This window comes from Lepidochelys olivacea, assembly GCF_965140295.1.
Source record: "Lepidochelys olivacea isolate rLepOli2 genome assembly, chromosome: 17".
Lineage (NCBI taxonomy): Eukaryota > Metazoa > Chordata > Testudines > Cheloniidae > Lepidochelys > Lepidochelys olivacea.
Genome location: NC_140427.1, coordinates 17,291,698 through 17,313,738, shown reverse-complemented (window position 1 = coordinate 17,313,738; position 22,041 = coordinate 17,291,698). Strand labels below are relative to the sequence as shown.

The following is a 22,041-nucleotide window of genomic DNA, read 5'->3' as shown; positions in this document are numbered from 1 at the left end:
TTTGAGAATCCCACCCAATCTATTCAATTCATGCACAACCCATGCACACTCACTGCACTGTAACATACGTAAATTACCTCAAAGTTAGTATTGTTGTTATAAGGATGTTTGGATTCCCGCACTTGGATTGCCATTCCAGGTTCCTCCATAAACTGACAGGCAGTCAGTGCCATTGTTCCCAACATGCTCTCACTGCATCCCTGCAGCACTTTCTGCAAGATCTGAGGAAATACAACACATCATGCAAGGTCAATTTGCTATCAAATCAGCATTTGTAGTCGGATTTGACAAGGATTGACAAAAAAGTTGTTTTAGCAACACGGCCCTCAGAAGAGGGAAAACAAGCCACTGATAGGAAGTAAAAGAGAAACTCATAAATGAAATTGCCAACTGGCCTTACTAGGTGTGTGTATTGTCTCCTGTAAATGTGGAAGGTTTAATTTAGTCCTTGGACTGCGTTTCAAATCCTGCGTGTTACTTTAAAGAGATTCTTGTGTATTGAGACAACTTTGGAAGGCCAGAAATTGTCTAACCTCACTGCACAGATGTTGGCATAAAAGGCTAATCCCACAATAGATTGAGATAGGTAAATAAAGCCTAAGACAAATAAGGCAAGTAATTTTGATCCAGAGAATTTTGTTAACATACCAGATAGACCCTTTACCTTCCATATCTGCAAGGAGTTTCAGTTTTAAGCAACAATGTCAAATACTTCAGGTTTCATATTGCACAATCCTACCTACAAAAATGAGTCTCATCAAATATCCCCCTACCATGGTTATAAAAGTACTAGTGTTTTATTTTAAAATTAGTCTTCTGCTGTAATGAATGTCACAATTAATATAGGTCCTATCCATAAACAAAGTGGTGATAGTGGAAGCAGAGTCTGAAATGCAGACTCTAGACTAAATGGTATTTGTTTGGATTTTTAAGACTAGGATACTCAAAGTTGATATTTAAAACCATATTGATATAACCAGGATGTTTACTAGCAAACAACCTTTGGTTTTAGAAAAATATATATGTTTACTTTAAAAAAAAATAAAGACAAAGTTTAAAACGCTACTTCTTTCTTCCAGTATCTGGGAAGTCTGAACATATCTATGGCAATGGATGATTCTGACTTAACTCAGGAAGCCAAAAATTAAGAATACGTGAGGACAAAATGGACTCAAATTCCTGTACGTAAATTAATGAGGAAGTCCGGATATTTCAATTTTCTTTTTGATTAACAACCAGTTCTTAACCTAAGCTCTAAGCATGTGTGCAACAGAGGCCAGGGCTGAGATGAGGCATGGTGAAACAGCCAGCTGAATAATGCAAGAAAAGATATTGGAGGAGTATTTGTTTCCTGGATATGCACACACACTTTATTAGTTATATTCCAGTAGTGTCCAAAAGCCCTAATCTGGAGACACAACTATGTTAGGTGCTGTATGGATAGCTAGGTAGTTATTACTTGTCTTCAGCTACAATTCTGAGACCCTGTTTGCTGGTAACAAACTTTTATTTTTTAATACACAGAAGATTTTTAAAATACATACTGAAACCAAGCTAAAAACAGCACTCAAATTTGGCTCCTTATCCCATTGACTTCTATGCAGAACAGAATTTTCCCCATCCTAATTGCTCATTTATTTGAAATGCTGCATCCAAAAGAAGTATGTTTTTCAGTTTTCTGTTGGTCACAAAGTCCTTTTGTAAAAATATTGTCAAACCCCATTGTTTCTGGCTGAGAACGGAGTTTTTATTATAGAAGAAATATATTATTTGAAGCTTAAAGTCTTTGAAGGTTTTGTATTTATTTTTTTTAAAAAGAATCACAAGTATCTCTGGGAGTTTGCTAATCAGCTGGAAGTTTATGTACATATCGGATTGACTCAGACATACAAATGCAGCCCAATTACCTTCTCCCATCGCTGCTTCTCCTCTAGCTGCATAAGCATGTCCAAAATGTAAGTCATGTGCGCTGGGCCACTGAGCTCCAGGATTTCTTCATTTACTGCCATGTCATCAGGCCATTCAGCCAACAACGAGGCAAGTACATGCCTGGCATAAAGAACAGCAGTAGCCTCGTTCACCCGATACAGGTAATCCCGCACAGCTTTTTTGCTCCTGGAATCCAGCTCTTTGTGTAAGAGTATGGAACTCTTGGTACGACGCTGTTTGGCATAGCTAAGCTGGAGATCACTCTCCGTGTTGGTTATCAGTTTCTGGGTAATGGGATTGGATTCCTCAGTGGCTTTATCACAGAGTACAGGTTTTGACTGTAAAAGACAAGCACAAGCCTGAAAACAGATTCAGAGCAATTTACTTCTTCATGTCTACAAATCTATGACCAAAAGTTTAATTAGCTGTTTACAGGTTGATAGACTCATCAAAAATTACAAGATCCAATCTTTCATAGAGAACACAACTAAGTCTGCCTGTGGACAATTTACCTTAAGTTTGCCCCTGGTATTAATGTATATCATTACAAATTATATACCACTGATATTAAATGCAGGCAAGAACCAACTGATTCTGAACACTGAGAGCTTAAACTTAAGCTGAATTGTACAGGTGAAGCACTAGTGATAATGCTCCACACCTTTTTTGTGGTTCTCCTGTTAGATGTATTGTAACTACTGATTATCCCAGTAATCACAGCCACTGAAGAGGGACTAAGAAATTAGCAGCTTTATTTCCTTCCTGACCCTTTGGTGAAGATCTAGCTGGCATTTCTGTCAAATACCACGGTGTTCCACAAGCCATGCTAGTCTACTAAGGAACTCAAATGCCCAGTACCAAACATGGATCTATCTTCATTCTTGTTTAGTGGAAAATGGGCCCATTTTTCAATGTCATTTTAGATAAGCCATAAATGTACTAAGGTATCAAATATGCAAAGAATACAAAGATGCAATTTCTTTCTTTTTTTTTTTTTAAACTGAAGGTAAGTTTAGTACTGGAACAGATTACCAATATATGTGGTTAATTCTCCATTCCTTGGAGTCTTTAAAATCAAGACTGGATGTTTTTCTAAAAGATACGTGCACTTCAAGCACAAATCAGTGGGGTAGATACTGGAATGACTGGATGAAATTCTATGACCCATACAATGCGAAAAGTCATACTAGATTATGATATGTCCTCAGGCCTTAAAATACTATGAATCCATGCTTAATCTTTTTGTGGATGGTCATTAAATGAGAACATCCATAAATTACCACGACACTATATTGTAGATCTTCGCAATATCAAATACAGATTTATCATAGAATATCAGAGTTGGAAGGGACCTCAGGAGGTCATCTAGTCCAACCCCCTGCCCAGAGCAGGACCAATCCCAACTAAATCATCCCAGCTAGGGCTTTGTCAAGCCTGACCTTAAAAACTTCTAAGGAAGGGGATTCCACCACCTCCCTAGGTAACGCATTCCAGTGTTTCACCACCCTCCTAGGGAAAAAGTTTTTCCTAATATCCAACCTAAATCTCCTCCACTGCAACTTGAGACCATTACTCCTTGTTCTGTCATCTGCTATTACTGAGAATAGTCTAGATCCATCCTCTTTGGTTCCACCTTTTAGGTAGTTAAAAGCAGCTATCAAATCCCCCCTCATTCTTCTCTTCCGTAGACTAAACAATCCCAGTTCCCTCAGCCTCTCCTCATAAGTCATGTGTTCCAAACCCCTAATCATTTTTGTTGCCCTTCGCTGGACTCTCTCCAATTTCTCCACATCCTTCTTGTAGCCTTCTTCTCCATATCCTTTTGGAGCCCAAAACTGGACGCAGTACTCCAGATGAGGTCTCACCAATGTCGAATAGAGGGCAACGATCACGTCCCTCGATCTGCTGGCAATGCCCCTACTTATATACCCCAAAATGCCATTGGCCTTTTTGGCAACAAGGGCACACTGCTGACTCATATCCAGCTTCTCGTCCACTAGCACCCCTAAGTCCTTCTCTGCAGAACTGCTGCCTAGCCATTCGGTCCCTAATCTGTAGCGGTGCATGGGATTCTTCTGTCCTAAGTGCAGGAATCTGCACTTGTCCTTGTTGAACCTCATCAGATTTCTTTTGGCCCAATCCTCCAATTTGTCTAGGTCCCTCTGTATCCTATCCCTACCCTCCAGCGTATCTACCACTCCTCCCAGTTTAGTGTCATCCGCAAACTTGCTGAGGGTGCAATCCACACCATCCTCCAGATCATTATCCATTTGTAGAAGCCAGTAAGTATTAAATAAGCTGTTTTTTAAAAGAAATTAATGTTTTAAATATATGTTTCCTGTAAGTGAAGATTAGTGATGCCCATAAATACCTGAGCTTCTCCATGGATCCATGTTGGGCCTGCATTTTAGATTCAAGATTTCCTGCATTTTAGTTGCATCCCAATATACGGTTAATTGACACTTGCTACCTAGTTATATATTCACTTAACTTCTCTTTTGCTACTAGAGTCATGCTGTCCATTTTGGCAAAACAGATTCACCATTCTTTGGTATTACTGAAGCATGGTTACATTGCAGTGAGGTGGTCAGTGTACATGTTTATGGTTGTATATTAGGTCAAATCTCTCTTGTATGAGATAAGGAATTCATAGCATTCCAATAAAGCCATAATTTGTTCTCCTGATCGAAAATCTAGTTCTTCTAAATCTTCAAGAGAGAAGCTGCAGAGAAGAAAGCTAAGTTCTTGCTGATATCTTGCCTATTCTTTTTAACACAATAAAACAGATTAATCTCAGGAGCTTTAACAACAATCTTAAATTCAGACCTTCTAAATTATTTGAATCACTAAGTCTTGTTTCAGAGTAGCAGCCATGTTAGTCTGTATTCGCAAAAAGAAAAGGAGTACTTGTGGCACCTTAGAGACTAACCAATTTATTTGAGCATAAGCTTTCGTGAGCTGTAGCTCACATGCATCCGATGAAGTGAGCTGTAGCTCACGAAAGCTTATGTCCAAATAAACTGGTTAGTCTCTAAGGTGCCACAAGTACTGCTTTTCTTTTTACCAAGTCTTGTGATATCAAATTTTCTTTTCTTCCCCTCCCCCTTTTTCTTTCTTTTTTTTTTTTTTTTTTTTTTTTTAAAAGAGAGCACACACCAAACATGGCAAGATGATCATGTCTGTATCCACTGCTTTCGAACTCTGCTCTTCCAATCTCAAACGCTTGCTGGGTTGCCATTTCTGGGCCAGTGTTCGGATCCTTTCATCTGTTGTAATTACATCTCCATCAAACCTTAAAAGCGACAAATTTTGCAGTCAATAAACTTTAAAAAAAAAAAAAAGATATATTTGCATGTAAAGCTTCCCTGACTTGCATTTAGAAAGCTCTTATCCAAGTACTGCCTTACTCTTTTGTGAGGTCAGATCAAATAACATTCTTGTTTGATCTTATTAACTGAAAAATACGTTCATGTCTTCCAACTTGATTTGGTAAGAAGCAGATGGTACCAGAAGCTGCTCTGAGTGCCAGTAAGTCTATGCACATCACTCTTCCTCAGTTAGGAGGACACTTGAGAAATACTGGTATCTTGCTGACTTTCCATCCATAAAAGCAGTTTCTTCTACAGAGATATACTGTGCATGTGAGTAAAGTTATCCAAAGGAACATACAACATACTTCAAAAATGTTAGCTTCTGTCCTCACATCTACAGTTCCAAATGTAACAGGAGTCAATTTTCCAATTACATTTTAGGAAACACTACAAAGCAGCTCCATATCCTTTTCTTTACAGCAGTTTCTGCTTAGCTTCCCTGTTAACTGAGTAAAAGTTACCTTTCACATTCAATGACTTTTTCTGCTGGATTCAATAGTTCACTTACCTCTTTTGAACTTCCAAAAAGAAAGAATCTGTTCTTTTCATCTGCAGCTCATACATGGCACGAAGAATATGCAATGGTGCATTGAGTGCGTCATGCGTCATCTGAAATAAAACTGAGGTAAGGTTAGGCGAGGAAAGATGAATTTCAATTGGGGTTATCTACACACACATTTTTCCTGTTCAGCACATGAATAAAGGACTTATGAATTTCATAATCTCTACAGCAATAATTTACTAAAAACATTAGAAATATTTATTATTGCAGTCCAAGCATAAAATTATACTTAATCTAAGCAATAATACCAGAATCAGTTTATGAATAACTAAAAATTAAAAGTAAAATCTGTATTAAAGACCAACATATGGAAACAATTTTGTGTAATCCAAATGAGGCACAGTATCTTCAGAAATGGGAAAAACAGTTAGTCTAATAAGTACCAAGAAACATATTTTGGTTGCTTCATCCAAGCCCTCTAGAGGATCAAGTTTGCTCTGATCCAGATCAATGGGACTGATGGATGGGTCCACGTTCTGATCTCGGTCCCTTTCCTCTAGTTCTGTATCCTCACGTTCAGCCAGGGAGCTGATCTCCTTCTTTGAGGAGTACAGCATTATTGACAAAACCTGCATGGAGAAAGGCAACATATGGTATAACACCTGTAGGTAGTATTAGTGTAGCTGCAACTGGCACTTGTAAGAACATTATAAACACCGGGACTACGTTTATTAACGCATGCTTTTCTAAAGAGGAACAGCACTTAAACAGCATTTCCCATTCCATAAGTGCTTTACATTTTACAGGCTTCTATGAAGACGTCTCAAATAATTAACCATACATTTAAAAAAAACAGAGAAAAAACATTAATTCTTAAACAAGTTTGAGTATATTAATATTCAAGCACTCCAAGATGGGAACATAATAGAGTTAGCTGTAATCATCATCTACAGGCAAAATGGTGTTTTTTAGCCACCAGTTCCTTTCCTGAAAAATAAATAAGTTAGATATTTGGCTCCAGTATGCCCAGTAACATTAACTACTCATTATTAGGAAGAGCAGCAGGGTAACACATCACCTTGGTCTTGCCAATTTAGATCAACTGTAAGCATCAAGGCCAGTACAGACACCATGAGAAAAACCTCATAGAGCTTTGTCTGTTGCCATAACATAGAAAAGCACACTGCCAATTCTCCCTGCAATAACAGATGTTCAAAAGAACGAAGTGTCCAAGTGTATGTTGGATCTCCCACCAGTTACACTATTGTAATGATTCATGTGTATCTGCTTAAGTACTGTGTACAGCATCAGTATCGAATAGGTCTCTTGGAGATCTACGGATACGATTTTTGAAGTTAAAAGCTGGGATTTTCAAAAGGGCTAAAAGGAATTGGAAAAAAAAATTGCAGGGAGACTTTGGCTCCGACCCCCAATAAGCCCCTTCAAAAATCTCAGATTATATCAGTTCAACACTAGCAGTACTCAAAAGGCATTCTCCATCATGTTCTGGGAACAAAATGGTAAATATATTTAATACGTAAACAATAATGCTTCAAAAGTTTAACGTGCGGTGAAAATGCGAAGCCTTGAGCTTTTATGCCAATGGCTACACTGACTGTCACAAAATGTTATTATTCTCTTACTTCCAAGTCTCTGAGAAGCCATGTCTTACTGAAACCAGTTCCTTTGCTGCACTTCTTCACCAGCAGCTTAAGTAAGCCCGACTGAAGAAAGGCTGCTTGGATTTCCTCAAAACGATGAGTCTGTCAAAGAGAGAGAAAAGTTACTGTGAGAGCTGCCTGACAATACACAATTCTAACTGAGCAGGACCTTCTTTATGAGAAAAATAATTCTCCTTTATTTTTTTTAAATTCCAGCAAAACTATAGAGTTTCTCACTACTCAAGTCTTTAACAGTACTCGCAATGAGATGTGTAATACCACTACTACCTCGTTGTTGTTAGAGTAAAACTAATTGTACTCCGCACAACAAAAAAGGCCAGATGAACTCAAATGCATAATTTTTTCCTCAGAGTTTTGAGAATTCCCCCACCCATATTTCCTCCACTCTGACCAAAATCTACCATTATGGTCCAGCATCTTCACAGTCAGCCTTATCACAGAGGAAAATTGATCAAACACATGTCAACAATATTCCTTAATCTACTCTTTTGAGCTACGCTCTCAGACTCTTTATGCAGAGGATGCAAGGGGCCAGGTCTCACAAATGACCTTGGCTATTACAAGAACCCCTCAAGGATCAGGTCCCCATGACGTGAGGTGCTGCATACATAGGATGGCCCCTGACCCAGACAGCTCACAGTCTTCACTCCAAACTTTTATGTAGCTAGTAAGACATTTAAAAAAAAAAAAATCACCTTAAGTGTTCTGTACAATCCTTTCAGAGCAAGAGACAAGACCCAGGTGGCTTCCACTGCCTCTGCATAGCTACTGTCCATGCTGGTCTGCAAAAGGTGGCTGGTTATAAAAGCAAAATGCTGGAGATACTGTCTCAGCTGGGTTTGGGATTCAGTGCTCTCTTGTTCACATTTCTGAGCCAACTGGTAGTCTTTTACTAGAAGAAAAAAAACCTGTCATGTTGGAATTTTCCTCTAGGCTCAGTTTATTATACTTATCATTTGTATTAATGTAGCGTCTGGGAGACCCAGTCATGGACCAGGGTCCAATTGTGCCAGGCTGCACAAACACAGAACCTGCCCCCAAAGAATTTATAATCTAAAGTATAAAACAAAAGGCAACATGTGGCCAGACACACAGACCAGCAAGAGAGTACAAGGGAGACAATACAGATCAGTAGGATACGCCGCGGTCTAAGCACACTAGCAGCCTAACTGTTAAGTTTTTTATAGGAACCACAGCAAAAGAGATGCTGGCAAGTCCTCTCCTAACACTAAGCATTAAGTTAAAACTAGACAAGTATATTCAAGTCAATAATTAATGTGGGAATTAAATTCCAATAAAGCAGAATCACATTTAAAACTGGTGACATGAATTCCTTCACGAGGGCATACAGTTTTGCTACAGCTACACATTTTCCTCATTTTTGTTGGAGCGTATTGATAAAAATGTTCTCTTCCCTTTTAGTACAGAATAAAAATGCTTGGATAGTGAGTTGTCTTCTTACCACTTCCTTTGTACTGAAAATAATCGCAAGTATAGTTAAAAATAGCACATACTTCTGTTTAGCACTAGACAGAGAGTCAGTGGGCACAGAAGTACAAGTGTTATCTCACGGAACAGACAAAATGAGGGAAAACTAATGACCCAAAACTGATCTGGTGAATTAAATTATTATGTCCTCCTTTCACTATTCCTGCTAATGCCTGATCCATTTTTGACTCAACCAATGAGAAAACAAGAGAGTCCACACCTATATGTCTGAACCTTCCTGATTATCAAAGTGAAGCTTCTTAACTAGATAATCCTTTGCTTTCCACCTACTTTTAAGTACTACAATACTTTCAATGTTACTGGCATGCATAATAGTATTTGTTTTATTAGTTTCAAAATCTTAGTGCACTGGTAGAGTTATGTGTTGCCACTAAACACTATATGCTAAGACTGAAAAGATCAACTTTCATAATTTGTTTTGTTTACTATGCAATTTCTATTTGGGCTTTACCTTGTGATTTTTCTGAACAAGGTAAAATTAAATTTTAAAAAGTCTTTATTTTGGATTTTGCTTGCAATACAACTACAGTATGCAGAGTGTCCAGTACAAACAAAAGACACCCTTTAAAGCAAATTTAAAGGTTACACTAGCAAGCCCATTCTACTGCCATGCCCCAGAATGCATCATTCTAAGATGTCAGAGATAACACATCCTCCCTAGACTACAGATCAGCACATCTGGTACAGGACAATCATTTTTGCATTGAATGTAGCATGACTGTCAAAGTTTCTTGTTTAGTCTTATTTCATAACTTTCAGGGGAGATTTCACAGACTTGAAATTGTGTAGTATTAAAAAAGTAGGGTTTATCTGACTACATAGCCTCATTCTTTGCAATGGGACAGGAAAAACCTGGTTGGGTCACAGCTAACACTGGTCCCTTTATTGACAATTAGCATATTTCATAGGGCCTTTCTCCCCCACCCCCCAGACTCCATCTGCTAGTAGGTGCTCATGTCATATTTACTGTCAGAATGGCCATTAAGATATTTGAAGATTCATTTCTGGGCAGCAGAGTGAACTGACCAGCATATATTTATGCTGTGCATGCTCCTTTGGGTGGCGGGGTTAAGTATATGCTGGAGGAGTAAGTATTTTTAAATTTGCAATTAATTAAAACCTTTTAAACGCTCACAAAAAAAGGACAAGACAGCAGCAATGACCAAATAAACAACTGTCATGTTAACTTCAGATACAAGGACTGTTTTGTGAAGTCTCTGCAACTACAATAGGAAGTGTCATATTCTGAGTACATTTATAAAAGCAAAAATTCTTGTACCAAGTGATGTTATATTAGTTTAGCAGAAACCTAAAAAATTTGTTCTGCTTTATGGGTGGAAATCAGATATATTTTCTATAAGGAATCCAGCTCATAAAGCTCTGTATAAAATCATTTACTAAAACTTCAGGTTTTGGGTACTCATAAGAGATACTGTAAGGAAATATCACATGATTCTTAGATATAAGAATGTCAAGGAACCTGTTTTCCTTTTCCGGGTTTTGATGTCTACAACAACCGCCCTGTTTTTCTCAGTAAAGTGCTTTAGAATGATAACATTATGAGGCTCATTGGCATTATCCATGTACACGGAGCGAGTTCCCATACACAGCACCTGCATTAGCAAAACAAAGGGAGACAAAGGACTTCAGTTACCAGTCTAACTTCGTATAATACTTAGAACTTTTATTTTTTACATTATCTTATATATGTGGCTGCATTTTGGTTACAGTTAATACCATACTTGTTATTTAAACAATTGTCCATTGCCAAATATATGCTGGTATTTAGACATATGAAGTAGATTTTTGTAACAAAATACCTCAGGTGCATATTAACAACTTAATGGTACTCTGGTGATATATCAGAGATACCAATATTAAGAATAATGGCTTGTTTTATACTGGTATAAAGCCCTTTTTTGATGTTCAATGTTATGCTATTCTGGATTTCAAGTTGCTGGTTACAAGTTGCCCACAATGAAATGTAATTATATTGTTTTCCATTAGACAAAGACTACAACCAACTGTGCAAGAGACGAAGGATGAAGTCTCAGACATATCTCTTGAGTTTTGTGGCTTTTGTCAATTTATGGCATGAAAGTGTAGTGTTTAGTGTTTAAAAGTAGAATTTGTAATTATCATAGCTCAAATCATTATGTATTGATCAGTATTCCAATTACCTCTGGAAATCCAACAAGTACCAATAAGGTGAAGATATTGGTGTGTTTTAACTGGAAGGGCAGCTGCTTAATACAATGGTCTGTGAAAGCTGCAATCACACTATGCCACTGTGCAGAGGAGTTCAAAGCTCGAAGAATATCCGCCATGGAGCATGCCCAGTCCAGACCTATGCGGCTGGAAAACAAGGTTCGACTGTATTAGGTGGTTTGACTACACACTGTTACACAACTATTTTCCCTCAAAACACAAAATCATTATTACATTATTTCCAAATGTCAGAAGATCTTACTTTTTCATAGCATCGCTTGAGGATTTGAATTCAGATATATGAATGCTATTAATTCCACTCATCATTAAATCATTAAAAAAAAAAAATCACATTGGCCTGCCATCTTAAATAGGACTGAAGGCCACAATGAATAAAAAAAGTTGATAGAAATTCAAGGCAACACATGGTCTCGCTCACTTTAGTTTAGGACTGGAAATTTTCTTTCCTTCCTTTGCTTCTCCTTGCAGATGAGTAAGACAGGCTTGGGAAATCTGTTTTAGAGATTTAATTTGCTGACAATATTTTGATATAATTGGATGCCAAAATAGCTTCACATAATACAAAGGATTGTGTATTTCCTTGATTCATGAATCTCTTTATAAGACCAGTAGATTCTCTGTGTATTCTATCTTTATATCTGCATGCTTTTCTAATCGGTTTATTAACCTGTCTAATCCCTCTTCCCAAATAAAAAAAACCTAGAGTGAAGAATAATACTTAACACAGTATTTAACAAAGCATGCTATTAACCTTCACTCTTCAAGAGAGTGTTCTACTTCCACTTAAGGTACTGAAGACTGTACCTTCAAAGCAACTTTATTATCTCTCCCTGAATGCAAGACTTCTTTCTACCTTTCTAGACTCCTCTGCAAAGACAGCTCCCTCTATCCTTCACTATAGGCCTTGCCTCCCCATGTTGGTTCTTTCCAGCTTGACCTTTTGATATGATCTACCTTCTCCTGGACTGAGGTACATGTTGGAATTAGGAGGATAGGGAAACAGGTCACATCAAACGTTTAGGTAGTAGGACTGGCCCTTGCTCTTCTCTAAACCCCAAAATCCTACCTCTTCCACAACAGTGTCCTATATAAGCCTCTGAAAATTACCCATCTCCCAGTTGATAGCATCACGTGGCATGACCCTAAGAGATGTTGACTTCAATGGGAGCTATGGCTAATATGCACTTCACAGGACTGGGCTCAAGAATTAACCCAAATCAGGTTACACTCCTCCCCTCCTCCTGTTGAGCATATAAAATCAAGAATTCTCTTAAAGATTAACATTAAAAAAAGCACCTGTCTAAGCATACAGCTCCCAGACTGAACAAAAGATGAGTAGTCTTCCAGCCTTCTGGCACTGTAGACCCATCTCCTGCTGCAAACAGGCTGTGTTTGGCTGAAAGGACCTTTGTCACTGCAGCATCGACTTCTGCAGGCATAAGTCTCAGAATTAACTGGCCCAGAAGACCCAGGGTTAAATGATAGGTTTCATTTAAGTGGCCAGCATTGGAGATTACAACCTGAAACATCAGTGGGAGGATCTGTTCCAGGTTAATCAAAGACATTGTGCATCCCTATAAATAAGAAAGAAAAATCTCATTAGAACAGAAAATATAGCAAAGCCTTTAGTCATAGTTGTACAGTATAATGAGGGTTCGAGTAACTTATTAGTTACTCAATGCTCAGAAACCTTCACCTTTTTGGCTGAACTTTTCCAGCCTTGTATCTACATAAAGGTGGAAAATGTGAGGGAAAATTATTCAACCACTTCTCAGCATGAGGGAGTAAACAAAAACACAATTTTTAAAAAAGTTTAAGAACTTCTGGCATGTAGAAAGTGAAGTCTGGCATGGAAATAGCTCTGGCTGAGAAGATACATCCATTGCTAAAGAAAAAATTGCTTTTGATTTGAGAGATAAGCGCCCGTAAAAGTCATACTGGATACAGTGAATTTTTTCTAGCTAAGCTTACCAAGTGTGCACCCAGAAAAGAACTGAGACACAAATTAACTGCATAGTGATAAGCCTACTCATTGGTGCAAATCAATAGGGACAACCAGAACTGAGGGAAAACAACTCCTGTTGCCCTTGCAAGGTGTTTAGAAGATGGGGGAAGAGGGCCTGTGGCCTTTTCAAGCTGCTTTCAGTTATGTTTCTTTTATATTGGAAATACTTTTCCCATAAAATAGGATGGGGGGGTGGCAAGGAGAGGAATTTACTCTGTGGTAAAACCTGGTGCATAAGCCCAGAGCAAAAATGTTAGTATCACATTTAGTTGGGCTGATTTAAAGTTAGACAACAAACAAATGTGAACTTTACCTGATGGTTGGTGGTTAATTAATAATGTAACTACATAATGTAATAAAACACTTCAACATTAGCATTTTGACATAAGCTAGCAAAAAGGAAGAACAAGAGTAGCTCTTCCCTGCCCGCACCTTCCCAGCCTCTCCTTCTCCCATTACATCATTTGTTTCAGCTTGAATTTTCCCCATTTTTCTCATCAGTGTGTGTCACAATCAACTAGTTTCCTGAGGGGTAGGGTAGAAGGGGTTGTACTTCATTCTTACAGATCTGAAAGGTGGTAACATAGCTGCCAGCAAGCCAAGAATCCTCTTCTGAGAGCATTCAGCAAAGACTTGCTCCTGGCTAGGCATTAGAGCCTTCTCTGCCTGCTTTTGGGATGAATCTTCCGAATTTTCAACATCTGTGTTTTAAATAAATATGAATTTAAAAACAGTAAAACTGTAGAACATAAGTGAAAATTTGACATTTAAAGTCTGAAACAGTAAGTATAAATAGACAAATATAAAGATGATGGGCTTGTCTACACAGTGTGTTAGTGCACACCAGCAGGCTGTCAATTCTAGACCACACTAGCATGAGGTGCACCCTCCGTGGACCCTGCTGGCTTGCACTACAAGTTCCTTAGTGTGCGTTAACATATAGTCTCATTTCAAACAATACTACATTAATGCATCTTTATAACAAACCCTACACCTAGTAAGCTGGCTCACATAATTTAAAGTCACATCATTCTGATTACCATCTTGTGTCTCCTCTTCCAACTTTATCAAACCTTATTTCAGAAGCTTGTGTGTCTCGGACTACTAGAATTAGAATCACTGCTGCATATACAATATGAATGGGTGGAATCCCAGCTTTTAAATACTGCAAAAAACATTTAACTTCCCACTTCATGGGTTCTCAGAAATACTGACTGCTAAACCTATACGTGATTTGAAATGAGTGGGTGAGTATAGCTAGAAAAGACAGACTAAATCAAAAAGCTTTGCTTTTAAGGCATGGGTTGTGATGAAGCATGATTTTTTTGGAAGTATTTTTATGTATCCTCTGTGTGCTTCAGTTTCCCCCTATACTGTGCACTGCTACCCAGTGTAGGAAATATGATTAAGACTGCTTTCAGGGCAGACCGAGAGACACAGGAGAGAGACAGATGTGTGTCTAACTATCTGAGTGGACTGAATGGGTCACTAAAAGGATTTACCAAGGCCAGCCCATATAAACGGAAAACCCTAGAAGACAATGGAAAGCCCCAATCACCAGAACATTTGACACCTAGCAACCAATAACCCAGAGGAAGGAGCTTTTCTCTGCCTTTCAGCAGGGTCTGTGAACTCCTTATGGCCCTGCCCAAAGAACAAAGCACAGAGATGACCTCCAGGAGACAAAGAGTTGGTTTCTGGAGGTGGCTGGCTGCTCTCCCCTGGAACTGACTCAGGAGGTCTGAGAGAGACAGAGCCTGACATGGAGTTCACTACAGCATGGCTAGTGAACTGCTTAGTATTGACCAGAATGCACTACATTTCATCCTTTATTTCTCTAGGCTAACCCAAGGACTTCCAATACTGTGTTCCAGTTGACTAATAAATCCTACTCTGCTCTGTTTTGAAAATGTAGCTTGGGTGCCACTGCAAATACTTGCCGAGGTGCATTCTTGAAGCGTACACAAATCTCTACAGGAGTCTACCTCAATGGGACTTGCTGGGCAGAGCTCACAGTATTGAAGCAGGAGTACCGGAGCTCAGAGACTTGAGTCGGGGAGGCAAGGAGACTGGGAGCCTACCCTGAAGGAAGAAGTGGGACTCTCTGGGGATCTGCCACACTGAAGAGGTTCCTCCAAGAGACACTGTTTAAAAGCTGGGGTGTAGCACTAAGCCTGTTAATCCATGATATGGTGGTCTCCCAACTTGTCATCTATGGGCAGACTTGATTCCACAATTGTCCCCATTTCCTTCTCACTGATGCAAAGATGTCAACAGCAATCCAAAAGGAGTGAGAAATGGGTTTGCAGAGATAAATGAAGTTACAGTACTGTTAAGTCATCTTTCTTTCTCTTTTGAGAATTGCCTCTACATATTTTCACCCTAGGAAACCCTTCATTTCTGGCTTAGGGAGGAAAAACTGACATTATGAGAACATTGGCTTGTAATTAGATTCTCCAGTCCCTTGTGAATACAGCCACACATGGATAATACTGTGCATGGGATCTTAAATCTTGTTTAAATATCATTAAAATTATGTCTAACAAATAACTTGTATTATGCAAGGGTATTATTAAACCATTATGTCATTTTACTAACCACTATTTAGTTTTTTAAAAATGTAAGCAGTACTTTCTATTATATACCTTAATCAATAAAGACATCTCTATAAAACCTCCAATTTTATACGAAAAATTTAAAAAAAGACAAGATCATAGGCACAGCACAACTTTTGACATACACTTTGAAGAGAACACAAACGGAAGGAATGGACTTTAAAATAGTAGAAAAATGAAAACGAAGAACACAGAGAGGGGAAGGAAGAGAAAAAGATTTAAATCATCTCTGCAACTTAATACACGGCAAGCAGATAATGATTATATTGACTATATTCACTTGAGTAATGTAGAGAAATGGGTTTGAAATGCCAGGGAGAAATTTACTAAGCAAGAAAGCATGCTTAATCTTTGTAATGTATTAGATCTAATAGCACTATAATTGGTAATATACTTCACCGAAATCACATAACGTATGCAATTCAGGTTGATCTTTCAAACCTACTGCTAGCTGTGTGGCAATCTGTACAAATTGAAATCCAGGTAAAATGCTCTATGTATGGGTATTCCAAAGCAATAAGATGATCAGGTCTTGATGTAGTAGACTGTTTACTGAAACGGAATCTATTTACACATGTACAAGATAAGGATGGACACAAAAATACAGCTGTGTATATGTTTGGAGTATGTGTATGTTGGATGAAATGGGAAATCTCTTACCTGGAAGATGTGAAGATATGCTATCATCTACAGAATTAAGAGTCAGTGTCTCTGAATCCTGGCTCAAAACATCTTTCTTTGATAAAGGAGCACTAGGAGGATTGCTTTGGCTATCTTGTTTTTCTATAGAAGACTGAATTTCATCACAAACATCTCCTTTCCCCTAAAAATAAAACAAAAATATACATACCAAGAGACTGAAGAATTTAATTCACCGAGTTAAAAAGCCACAGAAAGAAACTGAGTCAATAAATTTTCACTTGACAAAAAAGGTTATTTTAAATTACAAAAACCCTTCATTGATATATTTCACGCTATGTTCAGGCCTTAAGATTCCATATACAAAATGAAAATTACACTTTTTCCTATGTTATATGTAATATTACATCCACAAACAAGTTTCTCTTACATGAGAAACTATTTGGCCTATGAAATCGAATTGTAACAGAATTGGAAGCCCTGGGGAGGGGCACTACATCCCTGAAAACTAATTTAGGCACCCACGGCCCATTCAGAGGGAAAATGTTGTTTTGTCTTTCTCACACACAGCTTTCAGAATCAAAGTCAACTTTAGAAATGTGAGGTGACCCAGCAATGCAGGTATAACGTGCCAGTTCACTTACTGTACCCCAGATCACTGGAGCAAAGAATGGAAATATTTATCACTGTTGAGGATCATACAAGAATGGGCATCAACTGAACTGTACTTTGGAATTTCGTAAAGCAGTACTTACATTGCAATATACAAAAGAGCCTGTCCTTGGCTTTTTATTCATTCTGTTGGCTGCTTTATCACCAGCATGGCCCTCAATAGCGCCACCTTTTGGAGGGCTCACAGAAGTGGTCTCATTCCCTGAGAAAGATTCACCTTCTGGCAACATGCAGAGGAGAGCTAAAGCTTTCAAACCTGAGGGGAAAAGATTACAAACATCTATTTAAGGATTGAATACTAAGACATGTGGCGTTTCACAACCAAAATTTGGTAGCTGCTAGCAAGAGACTCAGATTTTGATGAAGTGAGCTGTAGTTCACGAAAGCTTATGCTCAAATAAATTTGTTAGTCTCTAAGGTGCCACAAGTACTCCTTTTCTTTTTGCGGATACAGATTAACACGGCTGCTACTCTGATTCCAGGATTGTAACCCTGAAGTGGCCAGAACCAGCTACAAGCACAGTTGAGAGCTTAGAATATCACCAGGTTCACTCATCACTGGTACTCACAGTCTGTTACCATCCAATTTAGGTTCTCAGCCATTTCCGGCTTTTTTAAACTTTATAAATTAGACCTGCATGACAGAACAAGCTTTTTCCAACTTTTAAAGAAAACCTTTAACTTTCAAAACACATTTTACATAGAGCTGTATTCTGCCATCCTATGTCACACAGAGTAGAATCTTACTCTGCGAGAAAGTCTCAGTGAAGTCAATGGGACTGTTTCTGCAGCACCTTATTCCACATCATGAATAAGATTAAAACTATCTGGCCAACAGTGAAGGTCAAGAAACACTTTTAACCATGTCGTTTTTTTTCTTCCTCAGGGCCCCTGTAAACAAGATAACTGCTTCCACATCTAGGGACAGTGTGTCGTCTTAAACTGAAAATTTATGAGAAGTTGTCCCAGTATATTACTCTAATTTTCTTAAGTCTTCTGTTTTTCCATCACATGTTCCATTATCACTGAGAATATTGTTACTCTAATAATAGGACTTCTAAATGGTCAGTTATAAAACATTCTCTGTACTATTAGTGAAATGTAGCTTCCCTCTGATATTACGCTAGGCTTTTCTTTCCTTGGAAAACTGCAAAGTGATTAATCAGAGGCTTTGCACCAGGGTCACTCTAACAACTATTGTGTTTCAATAAAGAGAGGATTTGGGTCACCTTTTCCATGCTGTGCTTTCATCAGGCAGTCTCCAATGAGCTGTATACATTGATGTTGCAGAACTCTAGCATGACTGAGAATCTGCGAATCAAGTTTCTCTCCTACTTCATCCCCACTTGCCAAGTCTGCACAGTAGAGAGTCAAGGCAGCAAACAGTAGCCAAGAATAGTTGTGGATATAAGGCTGGATGAGTCTCTGTCGGTCACTGATTCGAATGGTCACCATCGGATATATTGTGATGCTGTGCGTGGGAAGGTGACTGAAAGAAAGTGTTTACAGTTTAGAACTTAAGTTTAAATGCAAGTTTTCTTTCTGAAAAAGGAAGAATAGAAAGCATGTTTCAAACTTCCAAACTGCAGATCCTTACAAGGCTCAAAGGAGCGCTGATGATTACACTAGTTGAAGATCTGCCCCTAGAACTCCAGCTCTACAAATCAAGTTTATGTGAACAACATTGGTAGCAAACTTGGAGTAGTGGAGGTAATAAGAAAGTAAATATTCATATGTGTAAGGAGGGTCTTTCATGCTCACCAACTCTATCTCAATATTCTCATACTTCTGGGCAGTGAACACTTATGACTAAAAGGTGTGAAAGATTTATAACCAAGCTACTATGAAGGTTGGGGTAGGATTTAGAGCTGAAAACTTTTGCTGAACATTTGCTACTTTTCTCCTAAGGATGGTAATTAGATGTTCTGGAGTCAGACACAGGCTCCCAAGGAGTGACATTAGAGCGACTGTCTGTAGGAGGTGTTAATTACTGTTGTTCTTGCCTACAAGCTGGTGAGTATGGAATCGTAGACCAATACCTGTCAGAGTATTTCTTTGCAGAATAACACCCATAGCAAAGATCAAAGTCATCACACACATTGCAGTTCATCCGGCGACCTATAATAACCCCTTGGCAATGATCACAGGCATATTCCATGTTAACCATTTCATGGTCATCCTCATGACCTTTAGGTTTAACGCCACCTATGCAGAATTAAAAAAATAAAAAAGTTTGCATCTGCAATGACCTTTAGGTACAGTATCTGTATCTTCCTATTCTTTTCATAATGTAATGCCAGTATATGATTATGTCATTTTTCTGTTCTTTTATGGTTATTGATTAGAGGAGTACGTATGACTAGAGAACTCTAACCCTCTAAGTAGAGAGCTTGATCTACAAGCAGCATTAGATACTCAATGGTCGTCAACACCTAATTTTTAAGTTCTGGACACCAAAGTTCTGCTAGCAGTTCGCTGAAAAAAGAGTCTCTAGGAGTTGTGAAGGTATGTACAAGTTGCAGCCAGTGATCAGATATGCCATATTAGAGAAACCTATTTTACTATATAAATTAACCTTACCATAGGATCTACAGTATATTGTGCTTTATGAACTGAATGATCAATGTCATTCACAACACTTATATTCTCTCTTTTCCAGCTCACCATGATCCTTTTGTAGAATATTGCAATATGACTAGTTCCAGTACAACCCATTGAATTAACTCCAAAAGAAATCCACACTAATCAAATATGGTTACATTTTTGTTTGGGAGACAAAAAAATCAAAGATAAAAGGAAGGAGAAAAGACAAAGGAGAAATTTTATGTTCAGAATTCCATGCCAAATTCAAGTTCAGATGACACTGGCAACTTGCAAGTTTGAATCTTACAAGCACTTGTGAATTCAAAATCACTTCTCTAGTTGTACTTATGTTAGCGTGTCCATTAAAAAGCACATGATTCAGATATATATTAAAATGTAGGCAGGTGACATTCAGATTAGAAAACAAAGGAAAAACTAGAAGTGTTAAGATCTTGGGAAGTTTCCAAAAGAAAAATCTTTCCCTTCACTCATTTCATAGAAAGCTTTCTAATGTACGATCTGGAAAGACACTGTTTTGGCTCCAGAAGTATTTTCTGACAAGATCCTTACCTAGGAAACAAGTTTTACATAGATCCATGTCATTGCACTGCAAACAACGGTAGCGATGCCAGGGTGCAATCTCATCACAACCATCACATGATATGTCCACATTCAATAGGTCACAGTAACGAGCAACAAACATGTGCATCTGAAACAATAAATGGACACAAAAAACTTACATGTTGAATCTTCCTTGGTTTTGAGAAAGCCCTTTCTAAACACAAAGCAGAATGTTCCCTTCTGCAAGAAAGTATGATGAGATATCTACATGTGCATTTCCAAGGAGATTTTCAAAGGCACAAAGGGGAGTTTGGTGCCCAACTCCCAGAAAACCAGTGGGAGCTCCTAGTCTCTTTCTTTGTGCCTTTGAAAAAAAATCTCCTGTTTAACCCCTTCCTCAAACAAGCAAGGAGCATGAAAAAATAAAAAACAAATCATGAGGTCACCTTTCTCTGCTTCTCTGGATCAGCTTGGGCTATCTTTTCATACCAGGTCTCAAACATTACATCCTGACATTCATCCATCCACTCGGAGTTTTGCTTGTAGTCTGCAATTTCATCTTCTTCACTCCACTGACTAAAAAAAGCTCAAAATTAAAGTTTGAATGCAAACAGGCTTCCTAATAATGCACTTTGGGATAGTTTATTTTAAAAACTAAAACTCAGACACAATGTGCTAATAAAACAAGACTATGTATTTCACCTAAAAATTAAAACACTGCCACAATATTCCAGAGACCTTTCCCCCACACAAAGGAGGTTGTTGGTTTTTTTGTTTTGTTTAAAACAAACAAACAAACAAACAAACAAACAAACAAACAAACAAACAAACAAACAAACAAACAAACAAACAAACAAGTGTGCACACACTGGGGAGAACGCACATCACCTGGGAAATCCAAGCTCATAGAACTGCTGTTGGGTAACTATGACAGAATATAGGCATATGAAGATTATTTCCTTATAGAACAAACAAGCCACGGGCAAAAGGGTAAGGTTAAATTGAACGCACTCTGGGAGACATGCAGATGTGATGCTCCCGGCCAGAGGAGTAAGATGATGACTATCTTGCTGGTAACTTGCCAGTAGCGTGACACTGCTTGGCAATAGTCAGTTTAAAAACAACTTTCTGCTAGTGCAGAAATTACTACTCTTCACATCTCTGTAAAGTTTTCAAAAGCACTTAAGACAATGCGACTTAGGAGCCTAAATGATTTTGAAGCTTTTGAAAAATGGGACATAGGTGCTTTTGAAAATTTTTCCTCACCTGTCTTCAGCATCTTCACTACTTGTTTCAAAGTTCAGAGTTCATTCTTGCCAAAAACTGTACAAAAACTTAGTTCTATATAAAAATGATAGTCTTACTGACTTACCAAATCACACTGTCATGAACACTTATGTTTTCTTGTGACATAGTCATAAGGAGAAGTGGTAACTGTATATCAACAAAAAAGGAAAGATCACTTGGTTCCCAGCTCATATCCAAGAGGTGAAGGAGGGATGTCTGCACGCAGGATAAGGCAGGGAGCAATGATCTAAACAAATTGGGAAAACCATGACAGCTTTAATCTGAAGTTGAAACAGTATGATTTTGGGGGAAAAGAATAAAGGATTTATGACTAAAGCCTTAAATAATAAGTTATTGTGTGTTAAATTAAATGAACAGTAGAACCTTACTTTACTAACCCACAAGCTTTCAAAATTCCAATAGTTCTCGTCAAAAAGTTGATTGTCTCACTGTGCAG

At 38.2% G+C, this 22,041-nt stretch overlaps 1 protein-coding gene across 1 annotated transcript in view; it reads right to left on the bottom strand.

Annotated features, from left to right (window-relative positions):
• Window positions 1-22,041, bottom strand: part of ZZEF1 (zinc finger ZZ-type and EF-hand domain containing 1) — an 80,655-nt gene that overhangs the window by 10,538 nt on the left and 48,076 nt on the right. Inside the window, exons 32-49 of the mRNA XM_084651145.1 lie at window positions 21,670-21,831; window positions 20,744-20,873; window positions 20,307-20,445; window positions 19,193-19,358; window positions 18,383-18,642; window positions 17,237-17,409; window positions 16,503-16,665; window positions 13,792-13,928; window positions 12,519-12,796; window positions 11,174-11,348; window positions 10,474-10,606; window positions 8,180-8,376; window positions 7,446-7,565; window positions 6,246-6,431; window positions 5,809-5,909; window positions 5,086-5,221; window positions 1,908-2,267; window positions 78-221 (exon numbers count right to left, since the gene is read on the bottom strand). Coding sequence (XP_084507271.1) covers window positions 78-221; window positions 1,908-2,267; window positions 5,086-5,221; window positions 5,809-5,909; window positions 6,246-6,431; window positions 7,446-7,565; window positions 8,180-8,376; window positions 10,474-10,606; window positions 11,174-11,348; window positions 12,519-12,796; window positions 13,792-13,928; window positions 16,503-16,665; window positions 17,237-17,409; window positions 18,383-18,642; window positions 19,193-19,358; window positions 20,307-20,445; window positions 20,744-20,873; window positions 21,670-21,831 — 3,160 coding nt within the window. The remainder of the gene's footprint in view (window positions 1-77; window positions 222-1,907; window positions 2,268-5,085; window positions 5,222-5,808; window positions 5,910-6,245; window positions 6,432-7,445; window positions 7,566-8,179; window positions 8,377-10,473; window positions 10,607-11,173; window positions 11,349-12,518; window positions 12,797-13,791; window positions 13,929-16,502; window positions 16,666-17,236; window positions 17,410-18,382; window positions 18,643-19,192; window positions 19,359-20,306; window positions 20,446-20,743; window positions 20,874-21,669; window positions 21,832-22,041) is intronic.